Source organism: Sus scrofa, chromosome 13, assembly GCF_054392235.1.
Source record: "Sus scrofa isolate SSC_HxYL_T2T_F1_AM1 chromosome 13, Sscrofa_HxYL_maternal_Yorkshire_Landrace_v2.0, whole genome shotgun sequence".
Classification (NCBI taxonomy): Eukaryota; Metazoa; Chordata; class Mammalia; order Artiodactyla; family Suidae; genus Sus; species Sus scrofa.
Genome location: NC_139395.1, coordinates 53,984,095 through 54,000,214, shown reverse-complemented (window position 1 = coordinate 54,000,214; position 16,120 = coordinate 53,984,095). Strand labels below are relative to the sequence as shown.

The 16,120-nt window shown below is 39.7% G+C and overlaps 1 protein-coding gene and 2 pseudogenes across 1 annotated transcript in view; 2 read left to right on the top strand and 1 right to left on the bottom strand.

Annotated features, from left to right (window-relative positions):
• DNAH12 (dynein axonemal heavy chain 12) overlaps window positions 1-16,120 on the top strand; it is a 246,824-nt gene that overhangs the window by 230,152 nt on the left and 552 nt on the right. Inside the window, exons 72-74 of the mRNA XM_084988686.1 lie at window positions 11,973-12,110; window positions 13,268-13,359; window positions 15,119-15,186. Of these exons, the coding sequence (XP_084844812.1) occupies window positions 11,973-12,110; window positions 13,268-13,359; window positions 15,119-15,186 (298 nt within the window). The remainder of the gene's footprint in view (window positions 1-11,972; window positions 12,111-13,267; window positions 13,360-15,118; window positions 15,187-16,120) is intronic.
• LOC110256253 (tropomyosin-like) lies at window positions 2,409-3,357 on the top strand (annotated as a pseudogene).
• On the bottom strand, window positions 6,280-6,784 carry LOC100512988 (ubiquitin-conjugating enzyme E2 N-like; annotated as a pseudogene).

Below are 16,120 nucleotides of genomic sequence, written 5' to 3'. Positions count from 1 at the left end.
CTGCCCTCCTACACTGGTTACCACTACTTTGTTCTCTATATCTGTGAGTCTGCTTCTTTTTTGTTACATTTACTATTTTGTTGTATTTTTTAGATTCCACATATAAGTGATATCATACAGTATTTGCCTTTCTCTGTCTCACATATTTCACATAGCATAACACTCTCCAAGTCCATCCATGTTCCTTCAAATGGCAAAATTTTGTTCTTTTTTATGGCCAAGTAGTTTTCCATTGTGTGTATGTGTGTGTGTGACATGTACTTTATCCATTCATCTTTTTTTTTTTTCGGTCTTTTTGCCTTTTGTAGGGCCACTCCCACGGCACATGGAGGTTCCCAGGCTAGGGGTCCAATCGGAGCTGTAGCCGCCAGTCTATGCCAGAGCCACAGCAACGTGGGATCCGAGCCGCGTCTGCAACCTACACCACAGCTCAGGGCAATGCTGGATCGTTAACCCACTGAGCAAGGGCAGGGACTGAACCCGCAACTTCATGGTTCCTAGTTGGATTCGTTAACCACTGTGCCACGACAGGAACTCCTATTGGCTATTTTAAATAATGCTCCTATGAACATTGGGGTGCATGTCTTTTTGAATTAGTGTTTTTGCTGTTTTTTTGGTTATATACTCAAGGAGTGAAATTGCTAGGTCATATGTTCTTTTGTTTTGTTTTGTTTTGTTTTGTGTTTTTTGTTTTTTAATGGCTGCACCTGTAGCATATGGAAGTTCCTGAGCCAGGGATCAGATCTGAGCCACAGCCGTGACCTACAGCAACACTGGATTCTTTGACCCACTGTGCCAGGCCAGCAATCAGACCCTGTGCCACCCCAGCAACCCAAGCTGCTGTATTCAGATTCTTAACCCACCACCTCAGTGGGAGCTAAGTTCTAATTTTAATTCTTTGAGAAACCTCCACACTGTTTTCCACAGTGACTGCATCAATATACTTTCCCACCAACAGTGTATGAAGGTTTCCTTTTTTCCACATCCTCACCAACATGTGTTATTTGTGTTCATTGTGATGATAGCCATTCTGACGGGTGTGAGATACTATCTCATTTGAGGGTTTTTTGTTGTTTTTTTTTTTCTGCTTTTCTTTTTTTTTAGGGCCACACCCTCGGCATATGGGAAATCCTAGGCTAGGGGTCCAATTGAAGCTGCAGCTTCTGCCTACGCCACAGCCACAGCAACTCAGGATCCAAGCTATGTCTGCAACCTACCACAACTCATGGTAATGCTGGATCCTTAATCCACTGAGTGAGGCCAGGGATCGAACCCACAACCTCATGGTTCCTATTCAGATTCGTTTCCACTGTACCACGATGGAACTCCTCTCATTTGGGTTTTGATTTGCATTTCCATAATGATATTGAGCATCTTTTCATATGTCTATTGGCCATCTTTTTTAATTGGGTTCTTTGTTTTTTTGACACTGAATTGTATGAGCTATTTATATGTTGTATGTGTTGTATATCAATCCTTTATTGGTCATATAATTTGCAAATATTTTCTTCCATTCGGTAGGTTGTCTCTTTGTTTTGCAGATGGTTTCCTTTCTGTGCAAAAGCCTTTATTTGTTTATTTTTGCTTTCATTTCCTTTACTTTAGGAGATGGATCCAAAAAGATATTGCTATGACTTATGTCGGAATGTTCAGCCTATGTTTTCCTCTAGGAGTTTTATGGTTTCTGGTCTTTCATTTAGGTCTTTAATCCATTTTAAGTTTATTTTGTATATAGTCTTAGAGAATGTTCTGATTTCATTCTTTTACATGTAACTGTCCAGTTTTCCCAGCACCACTTATTGAAAAGACTGTCTTTTCTCCATATTATATTCTTGCCTCCTTCATTGTAAGTTAACTGACCATATGTGCATGGGTTATTTCTGAGCTCTCTGTCCTGTGTCATTGATCTATGTGTCTGTTTTATTTGCTGCCAGAACCATACTATTTTGATGACTATAGCTTTGTAATACACTCTGAAGTTAGGAAGTGTGATTCCTCTAGCTCTGTTCTTCTTTCTCAAGATTGTTTTGGCTCCCCAGGGTCTTTTGTGTTTCCATATAAATTTTAAAATTATTTGTCTTAGTTCTCTGATTCCATTGGTATTTTGATAGGGATTGCATTACATCTGTAGATTGCCTTGTGTAGTATGGTCCTTTTAATAATACTGATTCTTCTGATCCAAGAATACGGTATGTCTTTCCATTTGTTTATGTGTCACTTTCAATTTTTTCAGTACCTTATAGTTTTCAAAGTATAGGTCTTTGCCTCCTTGGGTAGGTTTATTCCTAGGTATCTTATTCTTTTTGATGTCATGGTAAGTGAGATTGGTTCCTTAGGTTTATTTTCCTCATACGGCATTGTTAACGTATAGAAATGCAACAGGGATATTTCAGGGTGGAGCAGGCAGAAGTAGGGTTGAAAAGCGGCTGCAGCACCAACTGGAGGAGGCAGGAGGTGGGTGGGCAAAGTGAGCAGGAGCTGGGTGGGCACCATGGCCAGAATCACCACCATCCAGGTGGTGAAGCACAAGATCCAGGTTCTGCAGCAGCAGCCAGTGATGCAGAGGAGACGGCTGAGCACCTCCAGCCGGAAGTGGAGGGAGAAAGGTGGGCCTGGTAACAGGCTGAGGCTGAGGTGGTCTCCTTGAACCATAGGCCAGCTGGCTGAAGAGGAGCTGGACTTTGCTCAAGAGCGCCTGGCCACTGCTCTGCAAAAGCTGGAAGAAGCAGAGAAAGCTGCTGACGAGAGTGAGAGAGGTATGAAGGTTATTGAAAACTGAGCCTTAAAAGATGAGGAAAAAATGGAAGTACAGGAAATCCAACTCAAAGAAGCTAAGTACATTGCAGAAGAGGCCAATAGGAAGTATAAAGAGGTGGCTTGTAAGTTGATGATTATTTCAGGAGATTTGGAATGCACACAGGAGCAAGCTGAGCTGGCAGAGTCCCATTGCTGAGAGATGAATGAGCAGGTCAGACTGATGGACCAGAACCTGAAGTGTCTGAGTGCTGCTGAAGAAAAGTACTCTCAAAAAGAAGACAAATATGAGGAAGAGATAGAGATCCTTACTGATAAACTCAAGGAGGCAGAGACCCGTGCTGAGTTTGCTAAGAGATCAGTAGCCAAGCTGGAAAAGACAATTGATGATTTGGAAGGTAAACTGAAATGCACCAAAGAGCAACACGTCTGTACACAAAGGATGCTGGACCGGACTCTTCTTGACCTAAATGAGATGCACAGCACCCCAGGCCCACCCTGCCGCCTCTCCTTCCTCTGACACCTGCTCCGCCTGAGGCCAGCCTGCCCGGAGCTGACCTTTAAACTGAGGGCTGATCTTTAATTGGAAGGCTGCTGTCTCCTTTTGCCACCTCTCCCACCCCCACCCCTTTGCCCTTTTCAGAAAACTGTCACTGCCTCTCCTGAGAGATTCCAGTTGGGCTAGAGGCTAAGCTCCTTTTTAACAACTTTTAAGGGAATGTGAACACAATGCAAAATGTCTTTAAAGCAGTCATGATGTGCGTATTTTGTAATTACCTTTTTTGCTATTGTTGATGTAGCAACCATTTGTAAAAAACATTCCAGATAACTCCACAGTTTTGAAGCAGCAGTTTAATCCCTTTCTCACTTTTTAAAGGTAACTTTTCAGCTTAATGCATATTGCCCTTTCCATAGAGGAAGGATAACAATGTGGCCTGCCTTACTGAGAGCCAAACAGCCCAGAGAAAGATTTCATTATGGGAAGCCTTGTTCCTCTGTAAAAAGTACTCGCCAAACCAGAAAGGTGATTCCAGGAGTTAGCCCCCAGAAAAAGTGCTGTTCAGGTTTTCAGCTTTACCACTTTAGGCAACTTTGATGTTTTTCATCAGAAGTGACCAAACAAATTAAGATGATGAGACCTCTCTCAGGCCAAATCCTCTACCCCATTCCCAGCTGCTCATAGAATAGATCATGTGCCCCTTATGCTGCAGTAACCACTTATTTGCTCTTCCGCCTCCTTAAAAGAGAGAAAATTATTTTTTGCCACTTATTTAACCCTGTGAAACTCATCTCATAACCCTTTTCTGGGTCTGAAGCTGCTGTCTCTGAAAGTGCCATTTCACTGTGCTTTGTGTCAGTTAGTACTAGAGAAATCTTGAATAGCTGATGTACAAAACTTTTTAAATTTTACATTACTTTGAAATTTTGCTTCTTTGGGGTTGGAGCACACTAGTCACCCCATCTGGCTGTGAGTTCTCTACAGTCTAGACTGGCAGTGTGCTGATCATTTAAAGTTTCTTATACAATTCACACACATACCCCCTTTTGGTGAGGTTTCAGTGAGGTCTGTTAGGTGTGCATCATGTAGCCTAATTGGCTTAAAATATACTCTTCTTTGTGGTCTCTTTGGAGGCTGATTGGGAGAAAGAAAAACCAATAATGTAGCTGTTTTGATACTGAAAATTGATGTGTCTTTTTGAAATAAGGAAGCAGTCCCTCAAAAAAAAAAAGAAAGAAAAGAAAGAAATGCAGCAGATTTTTGTATACTAATTTTGTATCCTGCAACTTTACTGAGTTCATTGATGAGCTTTTGATGGTGTCCTTAGGATTTTCTATGTGTAGTATCATGTCATCTACAAGTAGTGATTGTTTTACTTCCTTCTTTCCAATTGGGATTTCTTTTATTTCTTTTTCTTATTTGATTGCTGTGACTAAGACTTCCAAGACTATGTTGAATAAAAGTGGAGAGAGTGAGGAGTACCGTTGTGGTTCAGTGGGTTATGAGTCTGACTAGTATCCATGATGATGCAGGTTTGATCCCTGGACTTACTCGGTGGGTTAAGGATCCTGCATTGCCACGAACTAAGGTGTAGATCACAGATGTGGCTCACAGCCCACATTGCTGTGGCTGTGGCAGTGGCATAGGCTGGCAGATTCAGCTCCTATTCAACCCTAGCCTGGGAACTTCTATAAGCTGCAGGTGCAGCCCTAAAAAAGAAAAAAAAAAAGTGGTGAGGGTAAGCGTCCTTATCATGTTCCTAATCTTAGAGGAAATGCTTTCAGTTTTTCACCACTGATTATGATGCTATCTCTGGCTTTGTCACATGTAGCCTTTATTATGTTGATGTATGTTCCCTCTACGCTCACTTTCTGGAGAGTTTTTATCATAAGTGGATACTGAATTTTATTAAAAGCCTTTTCTGTATCTATTGAGATGGTCACATGGTTTTTATTCTTCAGTTTGTTAATGTGGTGTATCACATTGATTGATTTGTGAATATTGAAAAATCCTTGCAACCTGGGATAAATCCCAGTTGATCATGGTATATCATCCCTTAATGTATTATTGGAGTCAGTTTGCTAGTTGAGGATTTTTACATCTATGTTTATCATTGATATTGGCCTGTAATTTTCTCTTTTTGTGGTTTCTTTGGTATCAGGGTGATACTGGTCTCATAGAATGAGTTTGGAAGTGTTCTTTCCTCTGTGGTTTTTTTGGAATAGTTTCATAAGGATGCTAACTCTCCTCTAAGTGTTTGGCACAATTCCCGCATAAAACCGTCTTGGACTTTTGTTTGTTGTGAGTTTTTATTTATTTTTATTTATTTTTTAGAATAACAAAAAATATTTTACTCAAACATAAGATTTATATGTTTCCAAACAACCCATACAAAATGGTCACACGCTTTTTCTTGAAGGGAAGACTCTATACTTGACAGCAAAATCACAATTAATGAGCAAAATCAATGAGCAAAATTAATAAATGAGGGCTGTGATGTTTGTTTAATGTTCTCATTTTGGTTGAGACAATCAAGCTTGTCCATCTACAGTGTCTAAATAAAATTCGACTTGGCTAGAGAGCATATTTTAAAGAACTGTTTAGCTGCTTTTAGCCAATGCAATTAGGTTACCATAAAAAGGGCGAAAGGAACCCATAAAATTAAAAAAACTACCTCCCCCCCCAAAAAAAATAAAGAAAAATGCCCACACCCCTGCAGCTAACACTGACAACTGCCTTCCTTCACGGTGCTTTATACTTAAACCATGATAGGAGAAAGTAATAAAAGCAGAGAGGGACCACTGCTTTTAAACATTTAATAACAATCCAGATGCTACTTCTAGCTTCTGCTCATACTTTGCAGGACAAGACATGGATTTGCTAATGTGCATTTAATCACCAAAGGACTGAAGCTGTCTGGGCTTTTATTCTGTAATGTTTCTAAGACTGTCCATTAAATGCAAACAAAAAAGGAAGAAGTCTTGGCAGAACAGGAGAAGTAATGAACACTTGAATGATCAATCGAGTTAAATATTATTTATTGCATGTAGTCTAGTCTACGCTCTAGCTGTTTCTTTGGCTTGGGCTTTCTTGGCCTTCTGCTGCTGTGCTACCTCATTTGCTAATGGATCATCTGGATTGGGAGCATTTAACAAAGTCTAGGTTGATAGCAGAACTGTGAAGATCTGCATTGCTGGGGACCACTTATCTTCCAAAATATCTAAACATATTCTTTCCAACTTGTCTACATCAGGATGATAAATTTTGGTCATGAAATGTACTTCAGGGGCTGCCACTGGATATTCTTCTGGAAGGAATAGTTCAAGTTTAAAAGTCCCTCCCTCAAAGGGGGAGTCCTGGAGGGCAGCTATGACCAAATGAAAGTAAAGGGCGTTGCTCTCATCTGGTTATTCTTTAATGTCAGGAACTGTAAAGGGCGTGGCTCTCATCTGGTTCTTCTTTAATGCCGGGAACTGGGTCTGCCAGCAAATGCTAGGTTTTCTTGATAATCCTGCAGGGCAACCCGGTCATCTTGTCAAATCCCAAGTACAGCCTCTGGTCTCATCTCCTATTGTAAGTTTTTAAATTGCTGATTCAATTTCATTACTGGTAATTGGCCTATTCATACTTTGTATTTCTTTCTGATTCAGTCTTGGGATATTGTACCTTTCTAAGATATTATCCATTTTTTTTCTAGGTTGTCCACTTTATTGGCATATAGTTGTTCATAGTAATCTCTTATGATCCTTTGTATCTCTGTGGTATCATTTGTAGCTTCTCCTTTTTCATTTCCGATTCTGTTGATTTGGGCCCTCTCCCTTTTTTTCTTGATGAATCTGGCTAAAGGTTCATCAACTTTGTTGATCTTTTCAAAGAACCAACTTTTAGTTTCATTGATCTTTTTTGTTGGTTTATTTTCTCTGTTTAATTTATTTCTGCTCTGTTCTTTATGATTTCTTTCCTTCTACTAACTTTGGGTTTTGTTTGTTCTTCTTTCTCTAATTGCTATAGATATAAGGTTAGGTTATTTATTTGAAATTTTTCTTGTTTCATGAGGTAAATCCTGTTGCTCTTAAAACTTCTTTTACTACTCACAGTAGGTTTTAGATTGTTGTGTTTTCATTTTCATTTGTCTCTATGTATTTTAAATTTTCTATTTGATTTGAATTGCCTATCCATCTCCTAGGCCAATTTTTCTTCATACAATTTTTTTTTTTTTTTTTTTTTTTTTTTTGCTGCACCTGAGGCATGCAGAAGTTCCCAGATCTCAGGGATCAAAGCCATGCTACAGCAGCAACCCAAGCCACTGCAGTGATAATGCCAGATCCCCAACCCATTGCTCCACAAGAGAACTCCATCTTTGGAAAATTTTTTTGTGGCCACACCTGTGGCATATGGCAGTTCCCAGGCTAGGGGTCAAATCAGAGCTGCAGCTGCAAGCCTACACCACAGCCACAGCAACACAAGATCTGAGCCTGTCTGTGACTTATACCACAGCTCACAGCAACACCAGATCCTTAACCCGCTAAGCAGGGCCAGGGATCAAACCCACATCCTCATGGATACTAGTCAGGTTTGTTTCCACTGAGCCACAAAAGTTCCCAGGCTAGGGGTTGAATCAGAGCCATAGCTGCTGACCTACACCACAGCCACAGCAATGTGGGGTTTGAGTCATGTCTGCAACCTACGCCACAGCTCACAGCAACGCCAGATCCTTAACCCACTGAGCTAGGCCAGGAATCAAACCCACATCCTCATGGATACTAGCAGATTCGTTTCTGCTGCACCACAAGAGGAACTCCCTCCTGGACTATTTTTTAAAAATTAATTTATAGGAGCTTTTTATGTAAATTATACACTTAGCAAAAGAAACAGTATATAAAAGGAGTTTTACGTGTTTAGACTCAAGAACAGTTGCCATTTACTAGACTCAGTTTCCTCATCCATAAAACAGACATTTTAATCTTGAAAAATAATAATCCATGATTTGTCAAAGATGAATTTTTTGGTAAAATCAGAAATTGTTTTTTTTTCAGAATGCTTTTTCAACACTTACTGCTAATAATGATTTTTTTTCTTTTCTAGCTTATTATTGCATTGAATTATATAACTAGATTTCCAAGTGTAAAACCATCCTTATATTCCTAGAAAATCCATCTTGGTCAATGATTCCTTATTCTTTTAATTTTTAATTTATTCCCTTTTGATACTTTTATGGCTTATTATATGCATTACCTAATCGCCTGGTACAAAACTTTGTCAATTGTAGCCCCATTAATAGTAAATGTGAGTGCCTCTTTCTCAATAATTTGTATCCTTTTTTAATCTTTGCTGATTTATAGGTGAGAGTATGTGCACCTGGGTGATTCTATGACATTAATTTGACTCATTCCTGATATTGTACCAACCTCTTTCTATCCCTTATCAAAACATCTGACATATATTTAATTCCCTCCTCCCCTTGCCCCAGTCTTGCTTTTTTTTTTTTAATTTCCCAAACTTTTCTGAAACTTTAATTGGAACTGCTTATATTTCCTGTATACTGTGTAGTTCCTGAAGGGCCTTGAAGAGTCTTTAGCTTGGTCTCCTAGAGGGGTCCTGGCATGGTGCCAGCTGGAATAATATCCAGGACAAATTCTTTTTATCATCACTGTTAATATAAAGTTCACATCAAACTCTGTACTTTCTGAAATTTGGATTTCCCCTTGGAATCATTCTATGGGTAAGGAAGGTCATACTCATTTTGGGGTATGTTTATCATCCTTCACCACAAATCTTCTGAATGGATATTACCCATTATCTTCTTACCCTTACAGAAGCTGTGCATTTCTCCCACCATTTTTCTCCTGGGCTTTTTTTTTTTTTTTTTTTTTTTCCTTTCTTCCTTTCTTTAGGGCTGCACCTGTGGAATATGGAAGTTCCTAGGCTAGGGGCTGAATTGGAGCTGCAGCAGCTGGCCTACACCACAGCCACAGCAACATGGGATCTGAGTCACAAATGCAACCTACACCACAGCTCACAGCAGTGCTGGATACTTAACCCACTGAGTGAGGCCAGGGATCAAACCCGAAGCCTTGTGGATACTAGTGGGGTTTGTTTCTGCTTAGCCACAATAGGAACTCCCTCTTTCCTGGTCTCTTGATTTCACCTCCTAATGGTTTTTAAAGTCAACAAATTAAACAAATGAGTCATCTAGAGTTTTTTCTCCTTTTCTCGTTTCTCTCTCACCATTAAACCTACTTATTGTCCCTGCCTCCTTCCTGTGCCTTTTTTCCTCCAAAGCTCCTTACACAGAGTCTGGAATTTCAAATTAAATCCGGGATCTGACACTTAGTGTCTGTATAACGGCAAGCAAGGCACTCATCCTTCTACACCCCAGTTTCCTCATCTGTAAAATGGGAGGAATAATACCTTACCTACTGTGTTATTTTGTGAATTAAATGAGGTGATGCATGTAAATCACTTAGTGCCTGGTGTGCACTAAGCACTCAGTAAATGGTAGCTGATTCAGAGATTGTGACAGACACTCATGACATTCTTGGATAAATGAAGCCCTACGTTAGCAAGGGAATGTTCTGTACACTTGCCTTCTTGGTTCTTACAGCTTTCTTGTGCAAGGTGCTAATTCTGTCTGTCTTGTGCCCTTGTCAGCCTCCATCTCTTTCTCTACCTCGTCGTGATGGGATAACTCGTTGCAACATCCCCAGGAGTGGTTTGTTCTCTTCCTTCCAGAAAGCAAAGCCAGCTTCTTTCATTTTTTTTTTGTTTGTTTTTTGTTTTGTTTTGTTTTGTTTTTGTCTTTTTGCCATTTCTTAGGCCGCTCTCGCGGCATATGGAGGTTCCCAGGCTAGGGGTCCAATTGGAGCTGTAGCCACCGGCCTACGCCAGAGCCACAGCAACTCAGGATCCGAGCCATGTCTGCGACCTACACCACAGCTCATGGCAACGCCAGATTGTTAACCCACTGAGAAAGGGCAGGGACCGAACCCGCAACCTCATGGTTCCTAGTCGGATTCGTTAACCACTGCACCACAAGGGGAACTCCAGCTTCTTTCTATAATGTGCTGCTCGCTCAAAGTTCATTACATTGACTCATCTGTTCGTTCAAATATGAATTGAGACCCACCTTGTCTAAAGTACATTTATTGTTGGACAAGATTGCCAAGTTGCCTTCAAGTTGCCATTAGCCTTTAAGAAGATCACCCATGTATCTAAGAAAAAACAAATTCAGTATAAGGGATGTGTCATAAAAGACTGACATGTAAAATACTCTGGGAATTCAAAGAAGGGAGAGAGTTCTTTTAACTTGGGAAAGCAGAGTTTTTTTGATGAGGTAGCATTTGAACTGGTCAAAAGGATTAATGGTTTTGGACACTGCAAATAAAGGAAGAGGACTCAGAGACAGCTGTGGGTTGAAAGGCATTATGACATTTAGAACTGATTCTGTTTAAAAAATTTGACATACTCAAAAAGTAAAGTTCATTCCCTCATGTAACTGAAACATCCAGGGAGTAAAGTGGCTCCAGGTAGCATCTGATCTGGAGTGCAAGTGTGGCTACCTGATTGTGGCTTCTTGTACTTTATCTCTTGGCTCCAGACTCTGTGGGTTAATTCCAATCTCAGGTTCTTGCCTGATGGTAGCAGGACAGCAACAGCACCTCTGGCCTCAGATCCACACAACTTCAAAGAATTTAGAGTGAGTCTTTTCTCCAAAAGCCCACTAAGAGTCTCTACTTGGATTGGGTCATGTCCATTCCTGAATCAGTCACTATGACTGGAGGTATGATCACCTAGGTATATATCATATGCCCACCCCAGATAGTAGAGTTCCACTGCCGGAAGTATTTAGATTGAAAGGGTTCATTCTCCAGAGGAAATTAAGAGTAGTACCACTTTAAGATAAGCAGAAAAAACAACAGATGTTCACTCACTGCTGAAAAGAGACCAGCAAATAGTACATTCTGATTAAAATGTAAGCTGCTTAAAGGGGAATTAAAAGGGATAGCTCTAGAAATACAATGTGGGGCCAGATTGTGAAGTACTTTGAATAGGAGACTAAGATATTTTAGACTTTAATTTGGTGGGGTACACTGTAAACCAACTATAATGGAAAAAATAAAAATCATTTAAAAAAATAATTTGGTGTAGAATACTGAAGAAATATTCAAGATGCTAATTCTAATCCAAACCCTGCATGGTGAGGTATACTCTGGCCGCATTGTTATAGATATACTGATCAGAGAGGGAGAAGAAACAAGAGGTACACATGATATAGAAAGACTATGAATATCTAAACTGGAATTGGTAATGGGCATGGAGAAGAGGAATGTAAGAGGATGAAAGAACTGGAACCAACACATAGTTGGCTATAGTTAGATAATGCATAAAGTGTCAAAAGATGTTTGCTTTTGAGTGGGATTAAACTAAATAATAAATCAACAAATAATTTACATTTGCCTTTTTGCAAAAATTGGAATCATTAAAATTTTGTTTTACTCAGGTTAATGTTAAAATTAGTTTGAATTTTCCAAGAAGAGTAACTAGAAGGGATAAAAGGTAGGAGAGCCAAGATAGGCTGTGTGTTTGGTGTCAGGAAAGAGAGTCTTGTGACAGAAGGTGTGGGCAATATACACAAAAGCCAGAATCAGGAATTGTATGTCAGGGTGATTGTTGTATAAGTTGAAAAACGAACATAATGAATTTTGTTTTTCCTTTATAGGACTGGTATAATTCAGGAAAACCTTGTGTGTTTTGGCTCTCAGGTTTCTTTTTCACCCAAGCCTTTTTAACTGGAGCTATGCAGAATTATGCCAGAAAATATACCATCCCTATTGATGTACTAGGATATGAATTTGAGGTACAGTAACTCCTTAAACTCCATAGTTTATCATTACATCAAAAGCATGTATTTAAGCAAGGAGCATATGGAGAATTCATATTTAATAGCCCATTGCAAACAGTTCAACTTCTTTCCATTCTTTGTGTTTCATGAAGAAAGTATACAGGAGTTCCCGTGGTGGCGCAGTGGTTAACGAATCCGACTAGGAACCATGAGGTTGCGGGTTGGGTCCCTGCCCTTGCTCAGTGGGTTAACGATCCGGCGTTGCGGTGAGCTATGGTGTAGGTTGCAGACACGGCTCGGATCCCGCGTTGCTGTGGCTCTGGCGTAGGCTGGCGGCTACAGCTCCGATTGGACCCCTAGCCTGGGAACCTCCATATGCCGCGGGAGCGGCCCAAGAAATAGCAAAAAAAAAAAAAAAAAAAAGAAAGTATACATTTGTCTTACTGTCTCTATGAGAGTACTTTCAAGTCTTCTTTTTTGGGAAGTGAGACTGTGCCCACAGCATGTGGAAGTTCCCAGGCCAGGGATCAAATCCGCATCACAGCAGCGACACTCAAGCCTTTGCAGTGACAAGGCTGGATCCTTAACTTACTGCGCCACTAGAGAAATCTAAGAGAATTTTTTATATATCGGTATTCAACTCAAATAATCTAATGCTGCTTTTCTGTTTTAGCAAAAAAAAAATATATTTTTTGGGGGGTTTGGTCTTTTTGCCTTTTCTAGGGCCATTCCTGTAGCATGTGGAGGTTCCCAGGCTAGGGGTCTAATTAGAGCTATAGCTGCTGGCCTATGCTAGAGCTATAGCAACGTGGGATCCGAGCCATGTCTGCGACCTACACCACAGCTCACGGCAACATCGGATCCTTAACCCACTGAGTGAGGCCAGGGATCGAACCCACAACCTCATGGTTCCTAGTCGGATTCGTTAATCACTGAGCCACAATGGGAACTCCTGTTTTAGCAAAAATTAATATGAGGTACAGTAAAGCCAGATAAAATTTCAAAAAGTACTAAATTATACTTTTTCACATTTACATTTTACTGAAAAAGCTTAGTTTAAGAAGCTGTTATATAGAGGAGTTTCCCTGAATCTGAAGATTTAGCCAATCTTTTCTTTATGAGACAAGTTGTCTAGGGAGGAAATCATTACTAGTGCATGCTTCTACCTTCAGGTTATTCCTTCTGATACATCTGAGAAAGCACCAGAAGATGGCGTTTATATCCACGGATTATATCTTGATGGAGCACGCTGGGACAGAATAAGGTCAGTAGTTTCAGCTGCAAAGACCACTTCAGTTGTAGCAAAGTCATAGGTGAAATAAGCTGTCTTCTGCCTTTCTTCCCCTCACCCATCCTCCAACCAAGAGGCTACTTCTAGAGAATAAGACAAGTAATAAATGTTATCAGAATTCTTGCGATAAATTATTACTCAGGCTGGGCCAATCAGTGAGTAATTTTAGGTTCAGAACAATGTTTTTTGTCTTTTTTGGGGGGTAGGGGTACACTTGCAGAATATGGAAGTTCCCGGGCTAGGGGTTGAATCCAAGCTACAGCTGCCAGCCTATGCCACAGCCACAGCAATGTGGGACCCAAGCCACGTCTGTGATATACTCACAGCTCACTGCAATGCCAGATCCTCAACCCACTGAGTGAGGCCAGGAATCAAACCCTCATCCTCCTGGATTCTAGTCGGGTTTATTACTGCCGAGCCATGATGGGAACTCCCTGTACAATTTTTAGTTAATATTTCAGTGGTCTTACTAGTAGAAAAGTCCTTTTTGTGTTTTGTAACAGTTACCTCCCATTTTCTGATATGTAGCAGCGCCTCAATTTTAAACAGTTTATGTTTATAGTAAAGTTCTTACTTCTACTGAGGAGTGGCAAACTTTTTCTTGTATTTTGATAACATAGTAGAGAAATATTTAAAATAAATACTGAATCTCCAGCCTAGAAAATAAGCAATGCTATTCCTGTTTAAGATATATAAAGGTAAGAGAAAAAGGGAAAGATTATTTTCCTTAGAGCCCTGCTCTTTAACAATCTGTTACTAAGCATTAATTTCTATTTCCAGAGTCAGGGTTAGACTTTGCTCTCAAGGGAGGGCTAAAGGCCAAGGCAGGGAAAATGGCTTAAGAAGGAGCAAGAAGATGATTCAGAGACAAGAATATAAGGAGACTTAGCGGCACATAGTTCACTTGATTATTTCTGTCTTCATTTTTATCATTCTACTGACATTTCCCTTAACTTACTTTTCTTATGTGTATTCATCTTTTCATTCCTTTTCCCCTTCTTCTCACAAGCAAACAAGCAAACAATGTAGCAAAGGGAAAATAAACGACATTTATTTTAGATAGATCTATGTCTGAAACCTGACACTGGCACTTAAGAGCTGTGTTACTGTGAGAACAGCATGCAACCTCTTAAAGCCTACATTCTTCATCTGTGAAATAGGAATAAGAATGGGGACAAGACTAGGAAATTCCCATCATGGCTCAATGGAAACAAATCCAACTAGTATCCATGAGGATGCAGGTTCTATCCCTGGCCTCGCTCAGTGCGTCAAGGATCTGGTATTGCTGTGAACTGTGGTATAGGTCACAGATGCAGCTCAGATCCCGTGTTGCCGTGGCTGTCGTATAGGCTGGAAGCTGTAGCTCTGCTTCAGCCCCTAGCCTGGGAATGTCCAAATGTTCATTTTTTTTTTATGGCCCTAAAAAGCAAAAAAAAAAAAAAAAAAAAAAAATGGGAACAAGATCATTATGAAGGTCAAATGTAACAGCATAGTGTCTGCCTCATGGATAGTACTTTAAAAATGGCAGGAATTGGAGTTCCTTTCCATAATTTTTTTCTGTGTCTCTCAGTTCTTCCTTGCCTCTTCCGTGATTTTGTTTTGTTTTTACTTTTTTTTTTCCCCCTGCGTGGCTCTTTTCCTCTTTATATTAAAAACCAATATCTAAGTATCAATTTCTATGATGCAAATTTCATTTTATTTCTAATAAATATTTGTCAATTTCTCTTCACAGCGGATTGCTTGCCGAACAACACCCCAAACTTCTCTTTGACCTGATGCCAATCATATGGATAAAACCAAGTACATACATTTCTAACATAATTTTGTAGAGTTTTAGGGAGGATAATGATAGATATTTTTAACTGCTTCCCCAGATAAGTCTGCTCAAATCTATTAGGATTTTTGTTCAATTATAGTAAATAGTGACAATGTTTACACTGGAAATGTACTGTTCCTCCTTTCTGTGTTGCATTTATATTATTTTAAGAATATCATTTTGCCTTTTTGCCCTTATCCCATAGGACATAACATTTTATTTGCTCCTCCCCCACACTTCTACTTTTTCAGAGTCTAGAGTTTCCCATCAATATTTTGATTCTGAAGTGCCTTTGTACACCTCTCAGAGACACAAATAGGCTTGACACAGTCTCTGGCTAGTGACTAGAGTTTTCTGGCTATAAGAAACTCCTAGGCCTACGAGCCAGCCATGAACCCCAAGGTAGAGATGTTGCAAGCCACTTGGTGTGGAAGCAATTTTGTCCCCCTTGGAAAACCTACTTACATCTTCCCTCCTCCTGCAATCATCATTTTCCTACCAAATCTGGAAAATTGATGTTAATTCTTTAGTTTTTTTTCTTCTCCATTTTTGTGTTCTCAAATAACTATAAATGAAAACACTTAAAAGTCATCCAATCACCACTTAACCCATTAAATATTTTTATTTTTAAAGCAATTCATTTATAACTATGATAAATGTGGCCTCACTTTAGAAAGATTTCTAGTATCTCACATCTGGCTTTTTAAGGATTGTGTATAGATTCTTTCTGTGAGTAGGTAAGAGTTGGTGTATTTTTCTTAGTAATAACCTGCTGAAAACAGTAACTTCATCTTCTAATTTATGAGTTTCTTGTATTAGAGCTCTAAGCAGCTGTATTAATCTTTTTGTGTCTCCCCATAACCTAGGCTATATTTTATTCCTTATTCCCTGCCTTCTCTTTCTCTCCCAGGTCCTCTT